Genomic DNA, 19,150 nt, shown 5'->3' with positions numbered 1-19,150 from the left:
GCCATTTGATACTGGTTATGTGAGGCCATGCAAAATTTAGACCAACAGAAAATTCTCAAGAAAAATAAAGTAAAAAAGAAAGTATGTTTTCAATTATCAGTAAGACTACATTATTTCTTTTTCTGGGGGTAGATAACATTTTTTCATCATAAATCCCTTAGAATTGTCTTGGATCCCTTGTGTCTGCAGCATATTCTGCTAAAGGGTTAGTTTGAGAATAGGCCTAAGGTCTATAGCCAAGAGGTTCTCAACCCACTTACTCTAGTGGTGGGTGATGGTGGTGGCAGCAGCAGCCAGCACAATAGCAAATGTGCTACCTTGTGTTTGTATAGTATTTTTACATTAGGAATTAGATATATTCCCATTTAATTGGTTGGCAGAAAAAGGGATTAAATTGGGAGAAGGAAAAAAGAGTCTCTGGGTAAGGAGGGAGAAAAAAGGAGATACTAAAAGAGGAAAAGAATTTTGTCATCAAAAGTTAATCAAATGAAAAGGCAAGAGGTAAGGGAGTTTTTTTTCTGAAATCCATCCACTGACTTAAAGCTATACACTTATTTAAAAGTTATTTTTACAAGTCATTTAAGTTCATTGTAAAGAGAAACAGCAGAAATTACCTCCAATGGCTAGAAGTCTATCCCCACGCTGAAGATCTGCAAGTGCAGCAGGGGAATTTGGGGCCACAGTCTCAATTACGACATGCCCACCATATCCATCGGATGACTGGACCAGGCGAAGTGTAAGTCCAACACTTTGTAGATTTCCTTTTACAAGTTCAGCCTTGATAAAGAGAAAATGTTCAAGAATGAAGATTGAAACAATGGACTTATTAGTCATAACATAGTTCATTTTCACATAGCCCAACCTTTTGTAGCAGGTTATAAGAGCAATAATCCCTATCTGCAGATGAAGAAATTGAGACTTAAATACCTGGGATTTAAACCAAGGTCTTTCCAACTGCAACTCTAGTATCTTGTCTATTAAGCTTTTCATTTTAATGACAGGCAGAAAACATATGTGCTAAGTAATTCTGTTTCTTGGGGAAGGGAGAAGAAGCAATGAGCAGAACTTGACTTCAACTGAGGAGGTAGAATTCTGGCTGGGACACACTACAAGAGACTTATAGGGGGGCTGGGGACAAGAAGAGCAAAGTTTTTACTGAAGCAAGACAAATGAGTCTCAACCTGGAAGGTAAAATAAGTGGTCTGGAGAAATGTGTATAACCACCAGATTACATGCAATGAATCTTCTTAGTTTACAGAAGACCCTAGTGAAATGGGTGCTTATTTTTCAAGGGCCTATACTGTTGGGGTTTGTGTGCATATGAGTGTGTGTACACATAAACACATATAAATATTTGCATATTTACTCCCTAGGAAACATTATTTGGGGTCATGACTGGTTAATTGAAATTTTAAAGAAAATTAGCCATGACAATTAAATACCAATTTATAATTATAAAGTAAAATGATAATCCTTTGTATTTACAGGCTATGTAACAAAAGATGTATATGTTAATCTTAATCAAGTGGTCCTTTCATGACTCTAAGTTGCGATGTTTTGACAGCATAGCTTTGAGGGCTCTGTCACTATGACTGGACATGAGGGTTAGGATTGAGTTTTCTGATTAACTTAAAAGTTAGATGAAATTTCTTTTTGGTTGACAAACCTGTCGAAAAGTTTTGAGATGACACATGGTTTTATTTCAAGAAGGAATTCTTTGTTCTCCTTAATTGTCTGAGGATCTTTCAGGTCTCTGACTTAGTCTTAAGAAGAGCTTTTCCATTTTGGACTGCCATAAAATTATGAAGAATACATAACTAGGCTGATTGGGCCCTGACCTGATGCTGGGTATGTGGAGAAGGCAACAAGATTCATTTTATATTCTGAGGTAATTTTGATGTCATTTCTGTTTGTGTAAATAAAAATTGTGTGTTTTAGAGAAAGTTCCAGTTAATCCTGGTTTGAGTTTTTAATATTAAAATGTGATATAATTGTTGTGACAAAATAAAATACTTGCCAACAGATGTTACAACAAGCTCACTTGAATTTCATTGAACATTTAGGTAGAGAGCTAAGTAATTAAGATTCAGGAAGACCTAAACAGCAGAGTAATCCTGTCTCAGAATTATTTGTATTACCCTGGGTAAGTCATTTAATTTCTCACCCACCGTCTCCTCAACTGTAAAATGGAAATTAAAATAATTTGAACTTCCCAAGGTTGTTGCAAGGATCAAGTGAGGTTAAAAAATTCAAAATGTTTTGCAGCTTTAAAGTTCTCCAGGACCATTATCTAGTAGTATCATTTTCTTTTTTCAATCTAAACAGAACTTGACCTTTTTTTTAAATTGCCCTCTATTTACAAATGTTTAAAAACACCTTTTTTCCCATTTCAAATGATCCTTGCCAAAAATGTCAGTAGAAAAACTTCAGATGTCCAAGGATCAAGCTTTCCACAATGACTCAGTTGGGAGGAAATTATATTTATTTTTTAAATACGCGAATTTCCAATATAAAACTTGAAAAAGATTTACAAATATACTATAGAATATATATAATTATCTATAACTATATATACTGTACAATATATACTGTCACATTTTTATCTTGATTTTTTTCCATTTGTCATATATTAAAATAAGAATTAGTAACTTGGGGCACAGGCAAGATGGTGGAGTGAAGGCAGCATTTCCTGAGAACTCTTTCCCACCAAAACTCCAAAAGCCATGAAATTATGACTCAAGCCAAAATTTAGAGGGGCTGAACACAAGAAAGACTGAGTGATGCATTTTCCCAGTCCAAGATAACTTAGAAATTCTTTGAGAAAGGAGTGTCTCACCAGGACCATGGGTTGGAAAAAGCCCCAGTCACAGCCCAGCCTGGGAACAGCTTGAAGGGGTGGCGAGAGAATTCTGCTACACCAGAATGAGTGTGGAAAGAGGGAGCACCAGCTGCAGAACCTGCAGTGAGAATCAGGGGAAACCAGTCTGTACCTCCAGAGCATAGTCCACAGACAGTAAGAGGGTCAGGGGAGACTGCAGAAATATTTCTGTTCTCCCTGGAGGCAGGACTCTGCTGTTTGCCAACACTCAGATCCAGGTTGCAATTTGGGCTTCCATACTAAGATAGCTGGCCCATACTTACAGGTCCAGGGCAGAAGGCAGTGCTGTGGTCATCTACATATCAAAGTACAGGCTAGAGAGCATAAAACCTTGGAGAAATAAAGGTGCCCCCCCAAAAAAACCCCAAAGTCAAAGTCTTGGGCTGAGGAAATGATTCAACAACAGAAAAAGAAGAATCTGACAACAGAGAATTACTTTACTCCCATGGAAGATCAAAACACATATTCAGATGACAACAAAAATTTAAGCTTTCGTATCCAAAACCTCCAAGAGAAATAGAAAATGGGCTCAGACTATGGATGAGCTCAAAAAAGACTTTGAAAAGCAATTAAAGGAGATGGAGGAAAAATTGGAAGGAGAAATGAGAGAGATGAAGAAAAATCATGAAAACCAAATCAACAGTTTGGTAAAAAAGGAATAAAAAAAATACTGAGGAAAATAATATGTTAAAACCCAGCTTAGACCTAATGAAAAAAGCAAAATGAAAGGCAAATGAGGAGAAGAATGACTTAAAAAGCAGAATTGGCCAGCTGGAAAAGGAGATAAAAAAGTTCTCTGAAGAAAATAACTCCTTCAAATGCAGAATAGAACTAAAGGAAGCTGTTGAATTTGCAAGAAAATCAGGAAGAAATAAAACTCTTCCAAAAAAAAGCCAAAACTTAGAAGAAAATGTGAAATATCACATTGGAAAAACAACCAACCTTGAAAACAGATTCAGAAGAAATAATTTTAAAATTAGTGGACTATCTGAAAGTCACATCCAGGAAAAAGAGCCTAGATTCCCTTTTTAAGAAATAATACAGCAAGCAGAGGGTAAAATAGAAATTGAGGGAATTCACCAGTCACCTCCTCAAAGAGATCTCAAAAGAAAAACTTCCAGGAATGTTATAGTCAAATTCCAAAACTCCCAAATCAAAGATAAAATTCTAAAATATGCCAGAAACAATTGAACTACTGAGTCTCCATAGTCAAGAATACACAGAATCTGGCAGCATCTGCATTAAGGGCTCATATGGATTGGAAAACGATATTCCAGAAGGCAAAAGATCTTGGTTTACAACCAAGAATCAACTACCCAGAAAAACTGAACATTCTCTTTAGGGGAAAAGATAGACTTTCAATGAAACAGGGGACTTTCAAACTTTCCTACTGAAACAACCAGAGCTGAACAGAAAGTCTGATCTCCAAGTACAGGACTCTGGTGAACCACAGACAGGGTGGAAGAGAGGGACTAACTATGAGAAACTGTATTCCTGCATGGGAAGAAGATATTGATAACTCATATGAACTTTCTCATTTGTAAGAGCTGTTAGGAGGAGCATATATAGACAGCACATAGGAAGGAGCAGAATATGATGGTATAATACAGTAAAAAGATGGAGTCAATGGGTGATAAAGGAAAGTACCTGGAGAAAGGGAAAGGAGATTAAAGAAGAAGCTAAGAAATTTCACATAAGACTCAAGAAAAAGCTTTTTCAATGGAATGGAATGGTGGAAGGCAAGGGGAGAATGAGTGAGCCTTCATTCTCATCAGAAATGGCTCAGAGAAGAAATAACATACATACTTAATAGGGTGAGGAAATCTATCTTATCCTAGAGAAAAATGAGAAAAGGGATGGGATAAGGGGGAATGGGGGAGGGAAGGGGGGGGGAATAGGTGATAGCAGAGAGGGAAGATTGAGGGAGAGGATACTTAGATACACACACACACACACACACACACACACACACACACACACACACACGCTACACTTCTGTATAAAAACCACACTTTTGGACAGGGCCAGGATGAAAGGAGAGAGAGAATAGAATAAATGAGAGTGGGGAGGAATAGACTGGAAGGAAATACAGCTAGTAATAGCAATTGTGGAAAAAACATTGAAGGAACTTCCATGGTGGACTTATGATAAATAAGCCAACTCACCCCAGAGACAGAGCCATTGGAATCTGAACACAGACTGAAGTACATTTTTTTCTCTTTCTCACTATTCTTGAAGGTTTCTCATCTTCTTGGAGGGGGTGGTTTATGTTTACCCTTATAACAAAATTACTGTAATAAGATAAAAAATAAATCTAGATCCTTAAAAAATAAAAAAAAGAATCAATAACTCTACTACTAATTTTAAAATGGTAAACAAACCACAGCTGAAGGCTTCATAACATGACCTCTTTTCACAACAGAAAACACTAGGATAAAAAGGCAGAAGTGGGGATCGGGGGTAGAAAATTTGACAAATCAAAGTAATCCTAATTAAAACCCTCTTGGTCTCTAAAACATTTTCTGCATTAAAAAGGGGGGAAATTCACAGTGTAGTTCTTAGCTGCTGGTCAGTTCCCTCATAACCATGATATCAGATAAAAAATGAGTGATATATATATATATATATATATATAAAACCAATAGTTTCATGCTTTATTATTTTATTCAATTTAACATCCATTTATTACGCATTTATTATTTTACAAGGTACCAGGAAGAGAGAATTAGGAATGAAGATATTAAAAAAAAAACTATTTCTACTCTCAATAAGCTTGGGAGACATAACATGTCCACCAATTTAAGTCCATACAAAGTAATTCAAGAGGAAGGAGAAACCATGAAGGCCTTGTGGAGGAGCCTTTCAGGAAACTAGGGAGTCTATAAACTTTAAAAGGATCCTTTCAGGAAGGGTGGCTACGTGATGCAGTGGATGGAGTACCGGCCCTTTAGTCAGGAGTACCGGAATTCAAATCTGGCCTGGGACACTTAATTACCTAGCTGTGTGGCCTTAGGCAAGCCACCTAACCCCATTGCCTTGCCAAAAAAAAAAAAAAAAAAAAAAAACAAAGATCTTTAAAAAAAACTTAAAAAGATCCTTTCAGATGAAGTTCCTGTTTGTGTTCATGACATGGATGATAATAATGCATAAAAATGGCTATAAGTGCAGAAGTAATGTCATGTGGAGGATACAGCTAGTAGAACAATCTGATTAGAACAGAGATTGTGAAGGGGAATAATAATAGGAAAGAAGATCGCAAAGGCAATGACTACTGTAATTGAGGAAATCTTTAGATTCCAGGCTGAGGAATTCTGAGGACAAGAATAACATGGTTAGATCTGTATTTAGGAAATATATAGAAAGTAGATCTGAGGAAATCAGTGCAGGGTAGGGTACCAAGTAGGAGACTATTGCTCTTATCCAAGTAACAGGTAGTGAGGGCCTGAGCTAAGAGGGGTAGAGCCAAATAGGTAGAAAGATGGGGACAGATAGGAAAGATGCTGAAAACATTATTTTTCCTCTTCCCCAACTCTCTTCTCCCCTCAACTTCCCTATTTCTCTTGAAGGTTCTACCTTTCTTGAAGTGACCCTGCATCAACATCTATGGCTAATCTTTTATGCCTTCACTTCCATTTCTTCCCTCCATATGCCATCAGTTTCCAAGTCTTATCTCCACAGCTCTTCCCTATGTCTTACCTTTCTCTACTTACAACTAAACCACTCCTATAAGGATCTCTACACATCTGAATGGTACTAGTTTCCCAATTGGACTGATGGCATCCAGTCTATCTTCAATCCATTATCCACACAGATGTAAGTTTAATATTCCTAAAACAGGTTTGGCCATGTTGCTCCCCTGATTTAAAAAATTCCATTATCTATTTTGCTTTCTAGTTCAAGGGTAAAATACAAATTCTTCTAGTCTACATATAAAGCTCTTTATGGTTAGACTTTCTGGCTACCTTTCCAGGGTGATAACCCTATTACCTTCCTCTATGCACTCTGTTCTAGTCAAACTGGTCAGTCTGCTATTTCCCCAAACACTATAATCTACATTACTTCCTGTCTCCTGCTCCTATGCTTTGGAACAAGTTGGTTAAATCTAGAATGCTTTTCTTCTTCATTGTTACCTCTTGAACTTCCTAACTCAGTTACCTAAGGCTCAGTTAAAGTGCATCCTACTTAAAATCTTTTATTTCAGCAAGTAATGCAATGGCACAATGGATAGAGTATCATTTCCTGAAGTCAGGAAAGATACATATTCCTGAGTTCAAATCTGGCCTTAGATACTTACTAGCTGTGTGAACCCAAACAAGACACTTAACCCTGTTTGTTTCAGTTTCCTCAGCTGTAAAATGAGCTCAAGAAGAAAATGACTACAGTATTTCTGCCAAAAAAACCAAAAGGCCATGAAGAGTTGGATATAAATTGAAATGATTGAACAAAATTCCATCAGTTGATAATGCCATTCTACCTGAAATTACTTTATATTTGTTATAAATTTATATCTTAAATTTACTTCTCTTTGTATATACTGTTTTAGTCAAATGACAGGAATGGGAATTCAGCCTTCAGGGATTGAGAAATGAATGAGAGGTGGATAAGTGGATAGAAGACTGCACTTGGAGACAGGAAGACCTAGGTTCAAACCCTACCTGAAACACCTGTTAGCTCTGCAATTTCTTTTATCTCCACCTGCAAATTCTTATCTGTAAAATGAATAGGATTTATTTGATAAGCTCTAAAGGTCCCTTCCAGCTATAAATCTAAGTTCTTAAGATGAATACCAATGGCCTCAAAGGAACAAATATGAATTGAACATAACTGCTTTTGTGTCTACATTGTTAATCTCAAAGGAAAATATCACTGAGAATAAGATTGAAAGAAATATACCTTAGCTCAAATTAACAAGTGAGTAAAGTCACTAATCAATTCTCTCTTCCTGATTTCTGTTTATGTAAAAGAAAAATCTCTTTTGTCCACAGTTCTCTGTTATTCTTTTCAATTGAAAAAATACATCTGAGTCCCTGCTATATGCAATGTATCAAGCCAGGCACCAGGAGACATAATACTTCCTCAAAGAGTTTAGAATGTTCACACACTCTCAAAAATACAAGCCTGAATATAAGAGTATAAGACAAATACCAGGAATTTAGAAACCAAGGGGCACTTCCAGCTAAGGGAATTAGAGAAACCCTCCTTCATGGAATTACCACTTGGTCTCAACTGAAGAATTTATAGAATTTCAGTAAGCAGAGATTGGGAAGAGGAAGTAGTTAGAGGAATATAGGACTTTCTGGGCATGGAGCATTCTAGGAATGTTTAAGGAAAAAACAGCTTCAAAAGTATAGGATAAAAAATACTCAAATTTGCCTGAACGATAATAATAATAATAATAATAATAATAATAATAATAATGATGATGATGATGATAATGATGACGTTTGTTCTTCATTCTAAAAGAAGACCATGACATCAGAGAGGTGATGCCATGACAAGCACATGAATTGGATATGAGTGAGGGGGTGCTGTGCTAAGTCACCAGTCTCACTTTCTCCCACTGGACTCAACTAGGTCCAATGGCCAGACATGAATCAGGATAACTGGAGATGCCCTGGAGGAGAGGCAATCAGGGTTAAGTGATTTGTCCAATGTCACATAGCTATTAAGTGTAAGGTGTCTGAGGCCAGATTTAAACTCCAGTCCCCCTGATTCCACCTTAGCTGCCCTCTATAGTATACTAGAAGAATTAGGGAAAAAATTAGGTTAAAATGAAAAGCTAAGTTGGAGCAGGATTGTGTTGATAAAGTTTCAACTTCAGCAATAGGCAACAGGAATCATTCCGAGTTCTGACATGTAAAGTGACATGTACAGAAATACATGTTTTTAAGAATAATGATAGTTGACATTTATATACTGTTTTAAAAACTATAGAAGCATGGAAAATTAGAGGAGAAGAGACTGAAGACCAAGAAACTGGTTAGGAGACTATCACACTAGTTCAACTGACAGAATGAGGACTAGATTTAAGGTGGTAGTGGAAGTACAGAAAAAAGAATGTAGAGGGGGGTTGGCTAGGTGGCACAATGGATAGAGCACCAGTCTTGGAGTCAGGAGTACCTGAGTTCAAATCCAGCCTCAGACAGTTAATAATTACCTAGCTGTGTGGCCTTGGGCAAGCCACTTAACCCCATTGCCTAGCAAAAAACTAAAAACAAAACAAAACAAACAAAAAAAAAAGGTTGTAGAGAAAGAAATAACAGGCTCTAAAGACTGGATGAATTTGAGGAGAGAAAGGAGGAGATTACTCTTAATTTTAGAGCATGAATGACTTACAGTAAAATGGAATCAAGGACGGAAGTAGAGAGATGTGGGAGAACAGATGGGGCAGAGTTCAAGGAATAGAGAAATGGATCATAGGAATGACTTTTGTTTTGGATAAGATCTAGGTATTCAGTTTAAAAAATGTTGGTGTTGGTTATACTTTAAAAAAGTAAAAAGTACTCTATGAAGCAGTTTGACAGTAAAAGGGAGGGAAGAGATCGAAAAGGTAGGTTAAGGAAGTAATAGGGTAAAAGGAAACTTTCCCCCCTTTTTTTAAAGATAGAAGACATCTTGGCATGTAGAGAGGGAGAGAATGACCATTCAAGGAAGAGACATAATGGACTGAGGGTACATGATCCTGGAGGAGAAAGGATGTGATAATACGTCCACTATATTTGCCCATATCTAGAAACAGAATCACATTTTTTCTCTCAAACAGAAACTGAGGTTGAAAGGATAAGTAAAAAAGACAGTTTTATATTTCCAGAGTTCTTGGTAGTGTTGAGGTAGGAAATGAATCCAGGAGTTCAAGCTGAATAACCTAATATGCTAAGTAAATTAAGGAGTAAGGTCATTTATGGCTAACAGGAATAGGTCTGTATTCTGCATAGGGAACTGAGGTAATAAATAAGGGTCAGCAAAGGAAGTTGTACAGTAGCACAGTATAATCAGGTAGTAAAACTCATGAGGTAAAAAGAGGTGATACTCAGTAGCACCAGGCCAAGACAGAAGTGGAGAGAGGAAGACAGCACATAATGGTTGTGAGGAACTCCTATGTCCAGTTACTAACTGTCAGTGTCTAGTACTCTGATTCAGTAGTCAAATTCATCTAATTTGAGCCTAATTGTGTGTGTGTGTGTGTGTGTGTGTGTGTGTGTATATGAATTTTGTTATTGAATATCTCTAGAATATATTCAATAAAAATGCTAAGTGTTTCCTATAATTATTTTTACCTTCTTAGACAAAGAACAGTTGCCTTTCACTGTGATTCTAATTACCTAACCAGGAAACTCAGAACTGTATGTGAATTCTGACTCTCCAGGGTACTTCTGAACAGTCCCTTCAGTTAAAACTTTCCTATGCTGAAACAGAAGAGCTGGAAAAGAAGAAAACACAGCACATGTTGGGTCTTTCCTTCCTGGTCTATGCAAATCTGAGTCCCAATCTCAAACCCCTGATGGTTTTCTCCAGTTAAGGCATGGTTACCTGAGTAACTCCATTTTGAAGTACTCACCTGCATTCCTTTTGAACTGCCCATTTGATTAAAAGCTCTTTTATACTACTAATGCTAACAATATATAATTAGCTTTACTTTTGCAATTCCTGAGGTTTTCAAAACTGACTGGCTTTCAGCTGACTTGAAAGTATTTCTTTCAAGTTTCTCCAAAAATTTTTATTTTGATAAATCACCAAAAGACTACCCAATAGTTTCCTTACAAGTCCTCTGCAACACTCCCAACTCACAAGTCCAAATTTGATAGATACATGCCCAATCAGGAAGCAATCTAATAAAAACAAGCAAGCATTCTACACGGCTGTCCAAAATTTTCATCAGCTTTAATAATGACAAGAAACCTTTCAAAAATCAAACTTTTTTGTTCTATTATTTCCTATTAAAATGAAAAACAGTTTGCTGTAGTAGAAAGAACTTGTGGAAAATTTTACTAATAAGAATATAGATTTGAGTATTCCAGTTCTGCCACTTACTACCTGTAGGACCCTGGGTAAGTCAGCTAAACTTTCTGAGACTCTTCATCTGAAAAATGAGGCTATAGACTCTGAGGCTTCCAGTGCTACATCTATGGTCCTAAGATCTAAATTTGAACACTAGATTAGCAACTCCCCTTGTGACCTTGGTTAAGTCATTAACCCTTAACTTCTGTGGGATTGTCTCAGGCTAAAATGAAGAGGTGCAATTAGATGATCTCTATTCCTCACCCCCCCCCCCCCAACAGCTAGGTGACGCAATGAATAGGATACCGGACCTAGAATCCGAAGACTCTTCTTTCTGAGTTCAATCTGGATTTAGATTTTTCCTAGCTTTATGACCCTGAGTAAATCACTTTACCTTGTCTGCCTCAGTTTTCTCATCTGTAAAATTAGCTTGAGAAGGAAATGGTAAACCACTCCAGTATCTTTTCCAAGAAAACCTCAAATAGGGACACAAAGAGTCACACAAGACTGAAGTCTCTGCAAGCCCTAAATCTCATGATCCTAAAAGCTGGAATCCAAGAAGCCTGTATAAGGTAAATATCTAACTGAAAACTAATGAGGAGTTATAGGTAGGGATGTGGAATCTGTGACTCGTTACTAAGAGCTGTGTGAGTACAGGAAATAAAACCAATTCCAGTGAAATCATTACTGAGTGGTCTGGGAAAACAAGGGGGATAAATCCAAGGAACTAACACATAACACTTAAAAAAATTCAAAGGTTTCATTTTGTTGTGTTAATAAGCTTTGGAAATTTGAGGTCAGAAGTTTGAAAAAATATCCCCAATTTTGAGATAAACATCTTAAGATTACTACAAATAAATTGCTACAAGAATTATCCTGGAATGTTGATTCAAAACTAGTTTTTAAAAGGCATTTTAAAAGCAAATTTCATCTACATCTAATTTTATCTACAAAACTAAAACTGAAAATGACAAAATTTGTAAATCAATAAGTTAGCAAATCTTCCCCTATTCTTTGTCTTATCAGATAAATTCATACAAATCCAACTCAAATAGGAAAGGGAAAAGTTTTTAGAAAATTAATCTTTTTTTTTTAGGTTTTTGCAAGGCAGTGAGTGGGGTTAAGTGGCTTACCCAAGGCCACACAGCTAGGTAATTATTAAATGTCTGAGACCAGATTTGAACCCAGGTACTCCTGACTCCAGGGCCGGTGCTTTATGCACTGTGCAACCTAGCCACCCCTGAAAATTATTCCCTTTTAAGTCAATGAAGTGCATACTGATGCCTAACTATGGAGATCTTACTATAATTAGAAGTATTGATAATTAACCTTTGTCACTACTTACCCAGTTGCCTTTTCCAATTTTTGTCAATGGCTCAGAGTTACTAAGTATAACTTCAGGGTTAGAATTCTGAAATAGTTAAGAATTTTTATTTTAACCCACTAGATTTAGGGAATTGGAGGGAGGCTGGGTCTGTAATTTTACTGTTAATAGGGGTTTCCAGTGAGGAAATGCCATTTACCAATGAAGATCAGCAACTATATTATAACACATCTACAGTCACTTGCAACATTGAGAAGTTACAAAACCAATTATATAATATTGCATCTCATTCTATAAGTATGTTGAATAATTTAATGGGTGGTGTCTAGCATAAATCTAACATAAATCTTCATTATCAGTTTAAAAAAACCTTACACTTGAAGATCATTATGACTCTCTCATGGCCTCATTTTCTTTATGAATGAGTTTGCCACCCTTTCCTTGTTAACTGGAGAGCACTTTTTGCTTCTGAGCTATGTGATGACTAGATTTGTAATCAATTCCTCACCAGGCTGCATTCTGTACTTCACCAGGCTTCAAAAATCTCTTCATTTACTTCAGCCCTGAGAGTCATACCCCTTACCATAAAGTCCATCCTCCCACTGATGGGGTGGCTCCTCATGACCCCTTCACTTGAGGGGGAGCCCATGCCAGTCCCACGTGATTAGTTTCCAGATGTCCTCAATTTCTCCATGATGCCCTTTTTCATTATAATGTCAGTCAGTGACTGTTCCCCAAAGCTGTGATCCTCACATCTGGGACAGTACAACAGAGCTCTCTACAATCTATCCCAAATGTCTGCCTCATCCATGGTCACACAATCAGTAAAGATTATTGTGAGAATAAGAACCATTTTCACTAGTGAAGAAAGGGCAAAGCAAGAAAGGCGATTAAAGAGGAAATGATCTGGGGAATGTACAAGGTCTATCAAAATGGCAGACAAAAAGGCCTACCAGAGACTAAAGGGAGACTCATGTCAAGCTTCATTGGTCGTAAGCTAGTAGTTAGCCAACTGTTGCTGTTGTGCTGTTATTTCAGTTATATCAGACTCTTTGTGAACCCATGGGATTTTCTTGGCAAAGATATTGCAGTGATATGCCATTTCCTTCTCCTGTGTCAAAGACAGTGCAAGTCACTTACCCAAGGTCACATAGCTAGAAAGTTTCTCAAGATGGATTTGAATTCATGTCTTCCTGCACCACCTAATAAGCCCATTTAGCCAAAACTATTTCTAAACTTGCATTAATGTCTTTTTCTTATTCTCTCACCATGGAAAAAAGCTCTGGTGTGTGGTTCAGTTGACAGAAACTTGTTGCCAAGGACAAGCCTGGCAGAATAAGGGGAGGCTTGCTACTGAGGGAGCAGAGATCAAATTTTTGCCCAAAGCAAAAACTCTGAGACTATCAACCAGCTCACATCTGACTACATAAAGAAGGAGCCTAACTAAACCAACACCACTCTCCCTGAGGTGCCCAGGACAGACTGAGCAAGAGAGCAACTGTGCACTAACTTGTATGTATTGTCCCCGTCTCTTTTACCCTTCTGTTCTGTTTTATTCGATTCAATATCCCACTTTTCCTCATTTACTGGCAAATTTAACAAAACATCATTGATTATAGGGGTCAGAGTGCTAAGTTTAGAGTCATGACCACCACCAACACTACATTTTTACTATAGCCAAAGATTTTACCTCCCTAAAAGACTGAGTGGTCTCACATGTAAAACAGGTAAATAGTATTTCTGGTACTATTTCATCAATGGGTTCTAAGGATCAAATAAGAAATTATATGTACCTTAAAGTATGTATATTTGATTATTACCATTTCTTGTGACAACAAAAGTCTAGGTGCTTAAATTCCATCAAGATCTAAGTCTTAGGTAGACAATTATTTAGGAGTTGCCACTTTTTTATGGCAAGACAATAGGGTTAAGTGACTTGCCCAAGGTCACACAGCTAGATAATTATTAAGTGTCTGAGTCCTCCTGACTCCAGGGCTGTATAAGAATTGTCACTTTTGAAGCAAACTATCTGAGCATCTTTACAATGACTTTTTAAAAAAAATTTAATACAATGACTTTTGACCATAGTAATTGTGACAGTCCTCATTACCATAAGGTTCTTCAGAATACTCTTGGGATTCAATTCTTTTTAGTTGTAAAATGGCCTAGATGATCTCTATGGTCCTTTTTGGACCCTAAATCTTATGAGACAAGTGTGAAACGTCATCACAGAAACAATGTTCTTCTTCCTCTAGGTATAACTCTACTTTTTTATATGATCTGCCTTTTATTCGAACTCTTTCAAAGCCCAAGTAAACTATATGTACTAGAAAGATGACCTCAGTCCCTGGTGACATGACCTGTATTTTAGACCCAGAATACTACTTCAAGACAGGGAGTGCTTAATAAATACTTAAACTGAAATCCCGAGAGTGACCTCAGGCAGTGACACATCCCCAGGGTTCAACCTGGGTCTAAACACTAGGCTATACTTCTTCACACAGACTACTACTACTACTATGATCAGTAACAAAATCCTCAAACCAAAAATACTAAATAATGGAGTTTAGACTAAATTATAATATATTCTGAAAACTATGGTAACAAAGTATTTTCTATAACTGAGTATCAGTACTATTTTCTGAAATGATATAAAGAGAAGAAAACTGTTTAGCAGTTGTCAAGAAGTGCTGACACATGTTAACTAAATAGCAATTATATGTCCCTGAATAGCAGAGTTAAATACATAAAAGACAGTGGGGACAGCCTGTATTTAACTTCACCAATAATGTCAAATGTAGGTAAAAGCATTTCCAATTTTTTCTCCCAAGAAAAGCAATTTTGTTTAGATTCTAATGTTAACCAAATGGCTTTAGGCCTTTTAGCCTTTATTTGATCCAACTATGAGGTTCTATTTCAACTTAGCAAAAATAATTTTTGAACATTGATTTTTATCCCTCTCTCTAAATTGACACGAATTTATACAGTGGATGGGAAAATGATGCATTTTAATATCAGTGCTATATGACTTGGTTTTGTTTTTCAAAAAGTAGTCATGTTGATAGGTTTACAAATAAAGACAAAAATCCAAGGAAGAGCAAACAAAGTTTGCAAAAAAAAAGAAAGAAATCTCTAAATCAGTTAAACCTGGATTTCAATTTTGAGTGTCCTTTTATCAAATAAGTTTTGCAAAACACATTAATACCATTTACTAATTTCACTGGTCAAGTGGATAGGCAGAGAAAGGAAAAAAATGCCAATAAATATAATCTATAGCAACTGAAACACAGTATAGTGGACGAACACATATTTAAAATAAAAACATCTCTTAAAAATCCAGGAAATGTCTTTTCTCTCAAACAACAAAATATCAAATCTTCAGCTTACCAGTCTTTTAATAACATCACCATGTAAACAAGTTTGATGAGAGTTGTCCCAGCTGCATCTAAGTTATAACTCAGGATGGTGCCCTGGGGGTTCTGTAGAGCTGAAACTTGCAGCCTTAGAGCACAACTCCCAGCACTGGAAGGCTGAAAGGATTCACCCCAACTAGTACATGCAGTCAGGCAAATCCACCAACCATGTGACAGTGACTATGCTAGGTGCTGGAGATACTAAAGAAAGCCCCAAATGCCTTGCAGCTGCTCTCAAGAAGCTCCCTTTCTAACAGGAGAGACAAACTAAGAATAACTAGTTTCATCCAACATGTCTCCAGAACAGTTGAAAGGGCGCCTGAGAGGAGGCCCTGCAGTCAGGGAGACTAGAAAAGACCTCCTGCAGGGGCTAAGCAACAAAGAAGAGAGTGAGGAGGGAAAACATTCCCTAACAAAGGTGGACACCACATAGAAATGAGAGTTGGGAAGGTCATATCGGAGACCAGTATTACTGGGTTGGACAGGGAGTAAAGTTTAAAAAGATGGAAAAGATAAGGAAGGATTAGATGATAAAGATCATTATTAAAAGTCAAATAGAGAATTTCCTATTAGTTCCAGGAGATACAATAGCAGGAAAGCTCCTATAAATTGTTGAGTAGAAAGTTGACTAAGACAGATGGGCATTTAAGAAAAATGACTTTGGAAATTGAGTGGAGAATGAATTGGAATGGAGAAACACATAAGGGAAGGAGACCAATGGTCCAGGTGACTGACGCTCCATCAGGTAAGTGAAGAGAAGATCCTCCCAGAGACATAGTAAAGAAAGAAATGGGAAGGGTCATCAGGAGACTAGACATGTGGAGTGAGTAAAGAATGATAACTAAACTTGTAAATGGGTGGGATAATGGTGATAGCCTCAACAGGAATAGGGCAATTGGGAAGAAAATTGTAGTTTTGGGGGAAAGGTAATGAGTTCTGTCTTGGATATACTGAGGTAAAGATGATCATAATACCTGATAGGTAGTGTTTACTATGGGCCAGGTACTGGGTGAAGCACTTTACAATAACTCCCTCATTTAATCCTCAAAACAACTCTGGAACATAAGTGCTGTAATTATTACCAGTATACAGAGGAGGACATTGAGGCAAACAGAAGTGGTCCAGTGACTTGACCAGCATCACAAGCAAGAAAATATCCATGGGGGATTTGAGTTCAGGTCTTCCTAACACTCTACCCATTATGCAACCAAGTTGCCTTGACACCTATAGAACATTTAAGATGTCTAAAAAGCAATTGGTACTATGTGTGATTATCCCTCTAGAGAATGATTAGAATTGGGTGATTAGAAAAATATACATACACATATACCCAGAGAAATCATCTGTAAAGGTATAGATGATAACTGAAATTATGGGAGCTGATAAAATCACAAAGTGATACAATACAGAGCAAAACAAGATGGCTCAGGACAGGGTCTTGGAGGTCACTTAAAAGTCAGTAGGAGTTGGGGCGGCTAGGTGGCATAGTGGATAAAGCACCTGCCCTGGAGTCAGGAGTACCTGGGTTCAAATCCGGTCTCAGACACTTAATAATTACCTAGCTGTGTGGCCTTGGGCAAGCCACTTAACTCCATTTGCCTTACAAAAAACTAAAAACTAAAAAAAAAGTCACTAGGAGTGACATGGATTAAGGGCCAGCAAAAGAGAATGGGAATAAGACATAATATAGGTAAGAGAAGAACTAGGAGAGAGAACAGGGTCACTAAAAACCAAGAAAGATTGAGTATACAGGGGGAAAGATCAGATCAACAGAATCCAGTACTACAGAGGGATTAGGGGGAAGGCAGAAGAGGAACCTTGAATGCAGGTTCTTTCTGTCTCCAAAGGCAGTTCTCTGTCTACTATACCATGCTGCCCTTCTCTGCAATCTATGATTAAAAATAAACATGATGGTGACAGTGTTTTCAGGATACTATCACAAGCCAATTCTAGAAATACAATACTTGCAATAACTATAGATCAAATATAGAATTCTCATGAATACAAGTAATATGTCTAAAATTAGTTCCTCTCAGAATGGAAAAAAAAGTATAAAAGTATACCATTTTGAAGGGAAAGAGGTTCCAGACCCTGTGATATAGCTAGGCTAGGAAATTCCTTCTCTTGATACAGATGGCCAAGTGTTTGTCGATTTACAAAGATTCTGAGAGTTAAAGAAACTTGCCCTGAAAATACAGTCAGTATAAATCAAAGGCAAACCTTAAACTTAGGTCTTCCTGATTCAAGAGGTCAGCCTTCTGTTCACTACTACCAAGTGGCCTCATAGGGTAGAAAACAGTAATATTAATTGTGGGTGACACAGTTTTTGATAAATAATTCTGACTAGTTTCAACTGGTATGAAAAGTTATCTACTGGCTAAAAGGAAGACTCAAAAAGAAACTCAACTCTGATATTTTATTTAAGTTTCTTATTTAATATTAACTTTTAGCAACTGATAACCATTAAGCAACTGTATGTGTTAAGAGATTTTTACAGGTGGTGGTATCTCTACTGTATTTAAGGTCTTCCACTCAAGTCCAACCTCTGTGCCTCATCATATAACAGCCTGGAGAGGACTGGGGAAGCTCCAAGGCTATGCTGAGATAACACAAGCACTGGTATGTCCTACCAACTGGAAAGATTTTGGAGTATGTACCTAATTGACTATTTTTTTGTCAAATGACTGTTTAACTCCATAGCAACTCAGAAATGTGGCCCACTTAAATCTAGAGGGTTTGCAGTTCACATTACTACATTTTAGAATCCTGAAGTACCTCTGAAGTATACTTGAAGTATTCAATCAACTTACAGTTCTTATTTAAAGATTTGTTTAAATTAAATTAAAGACAATGGATTATCTCTCTAAAGGACAAATAAGTTCTATACTTCCTCAGCTCACAAAGCTTCATATGTCATCCTTCCCTCCTCAACATACCTTACTTAACATGAGAAAGAAAATAAATTGAGATAATTAACTGAAATTATACCTTACTTAACCCTTAAATCTTTGATCTCTTACCTGGGTTTAGGAACCCAGATAAATGTTACTGATGTTGTTCTATACTACAATGAGTTTGTTGGAGAGAAGATAGGCTGAGAATTTAAGGGCAACAGAAGTTCCAAACTAGCAGATCTGGATTTGGAATAGAGAAATTAGCACTGGATGACTGAAATTTCAAATTCAAACTCGTGTTTCTGCCAGGCTGACTACAGAGAAAAAAGGAGTCTCAGACAAGGTCTTGCCATATATTCTCAAGCACTAGATATTAGATAGAAAAAGGTAAAACAGAAAACCATAATCTTTTCTGACTCAATTTTGGTATTTATTCTGTGAAATTTCATATTGGAATAGTTCCATTTTCTACTACATTTATATAATTAAAAGAGACCCTGATAAGCCCCTTAGCTGCCTGAAAATTGGCACCATGTGTGTGATCTTCATAACAAGAAATTTATTATTCAACACTTGTGACTTGTGGTTATTTCACTGACTCCCCTGTGTCAGATCTATTTGTATAGAGTTTATAGGGCATCAG

At 37.0% G+C, this 19,150-nt stretch overlaps 1 protein-coding gene across 1 annotated transcript in view; it reads right to left on the bottom strand.

The window, feature by feature from the left end:
- The window catches only part of PDZD8 (PDZ domain containing 8), a 117,388-nt gene that overhangs the window by 14,891 nt on the left and 83,347 nt on the right, over positions 1-19,150 (bottom strand). The window contains exon 4 of the mRNA XM_074233561.1: positions 615-777. Coding sequence (XP_074089662.1) covers positions 615-777 — 163 coding nt within the window. The remainder of the gene's footprint in view (positions 1-614; positions 778-19,150) is intronic.

This window comes from Macrotis lagotis, chromosome 4 (genome assembly GCF_037893015.1).
Source record: "Macrotis lagotis isolate mMagLag1 chromosome 4, bilby.v1.9.chrom.fasta, whole genome shotgun sequence".
Taxonomy (NCBI): domain Eukaryota; kingdom Metazoa; phylum Chordata; class Mammalia; order Peramelemorphia; family Peramelidae; genus Macrotis; species Macrotis lagotis.
Note: the sequence above shows the minus strand (reverse complement) of the source record. Positions and strands in the feature narration are given on the sequence as shown.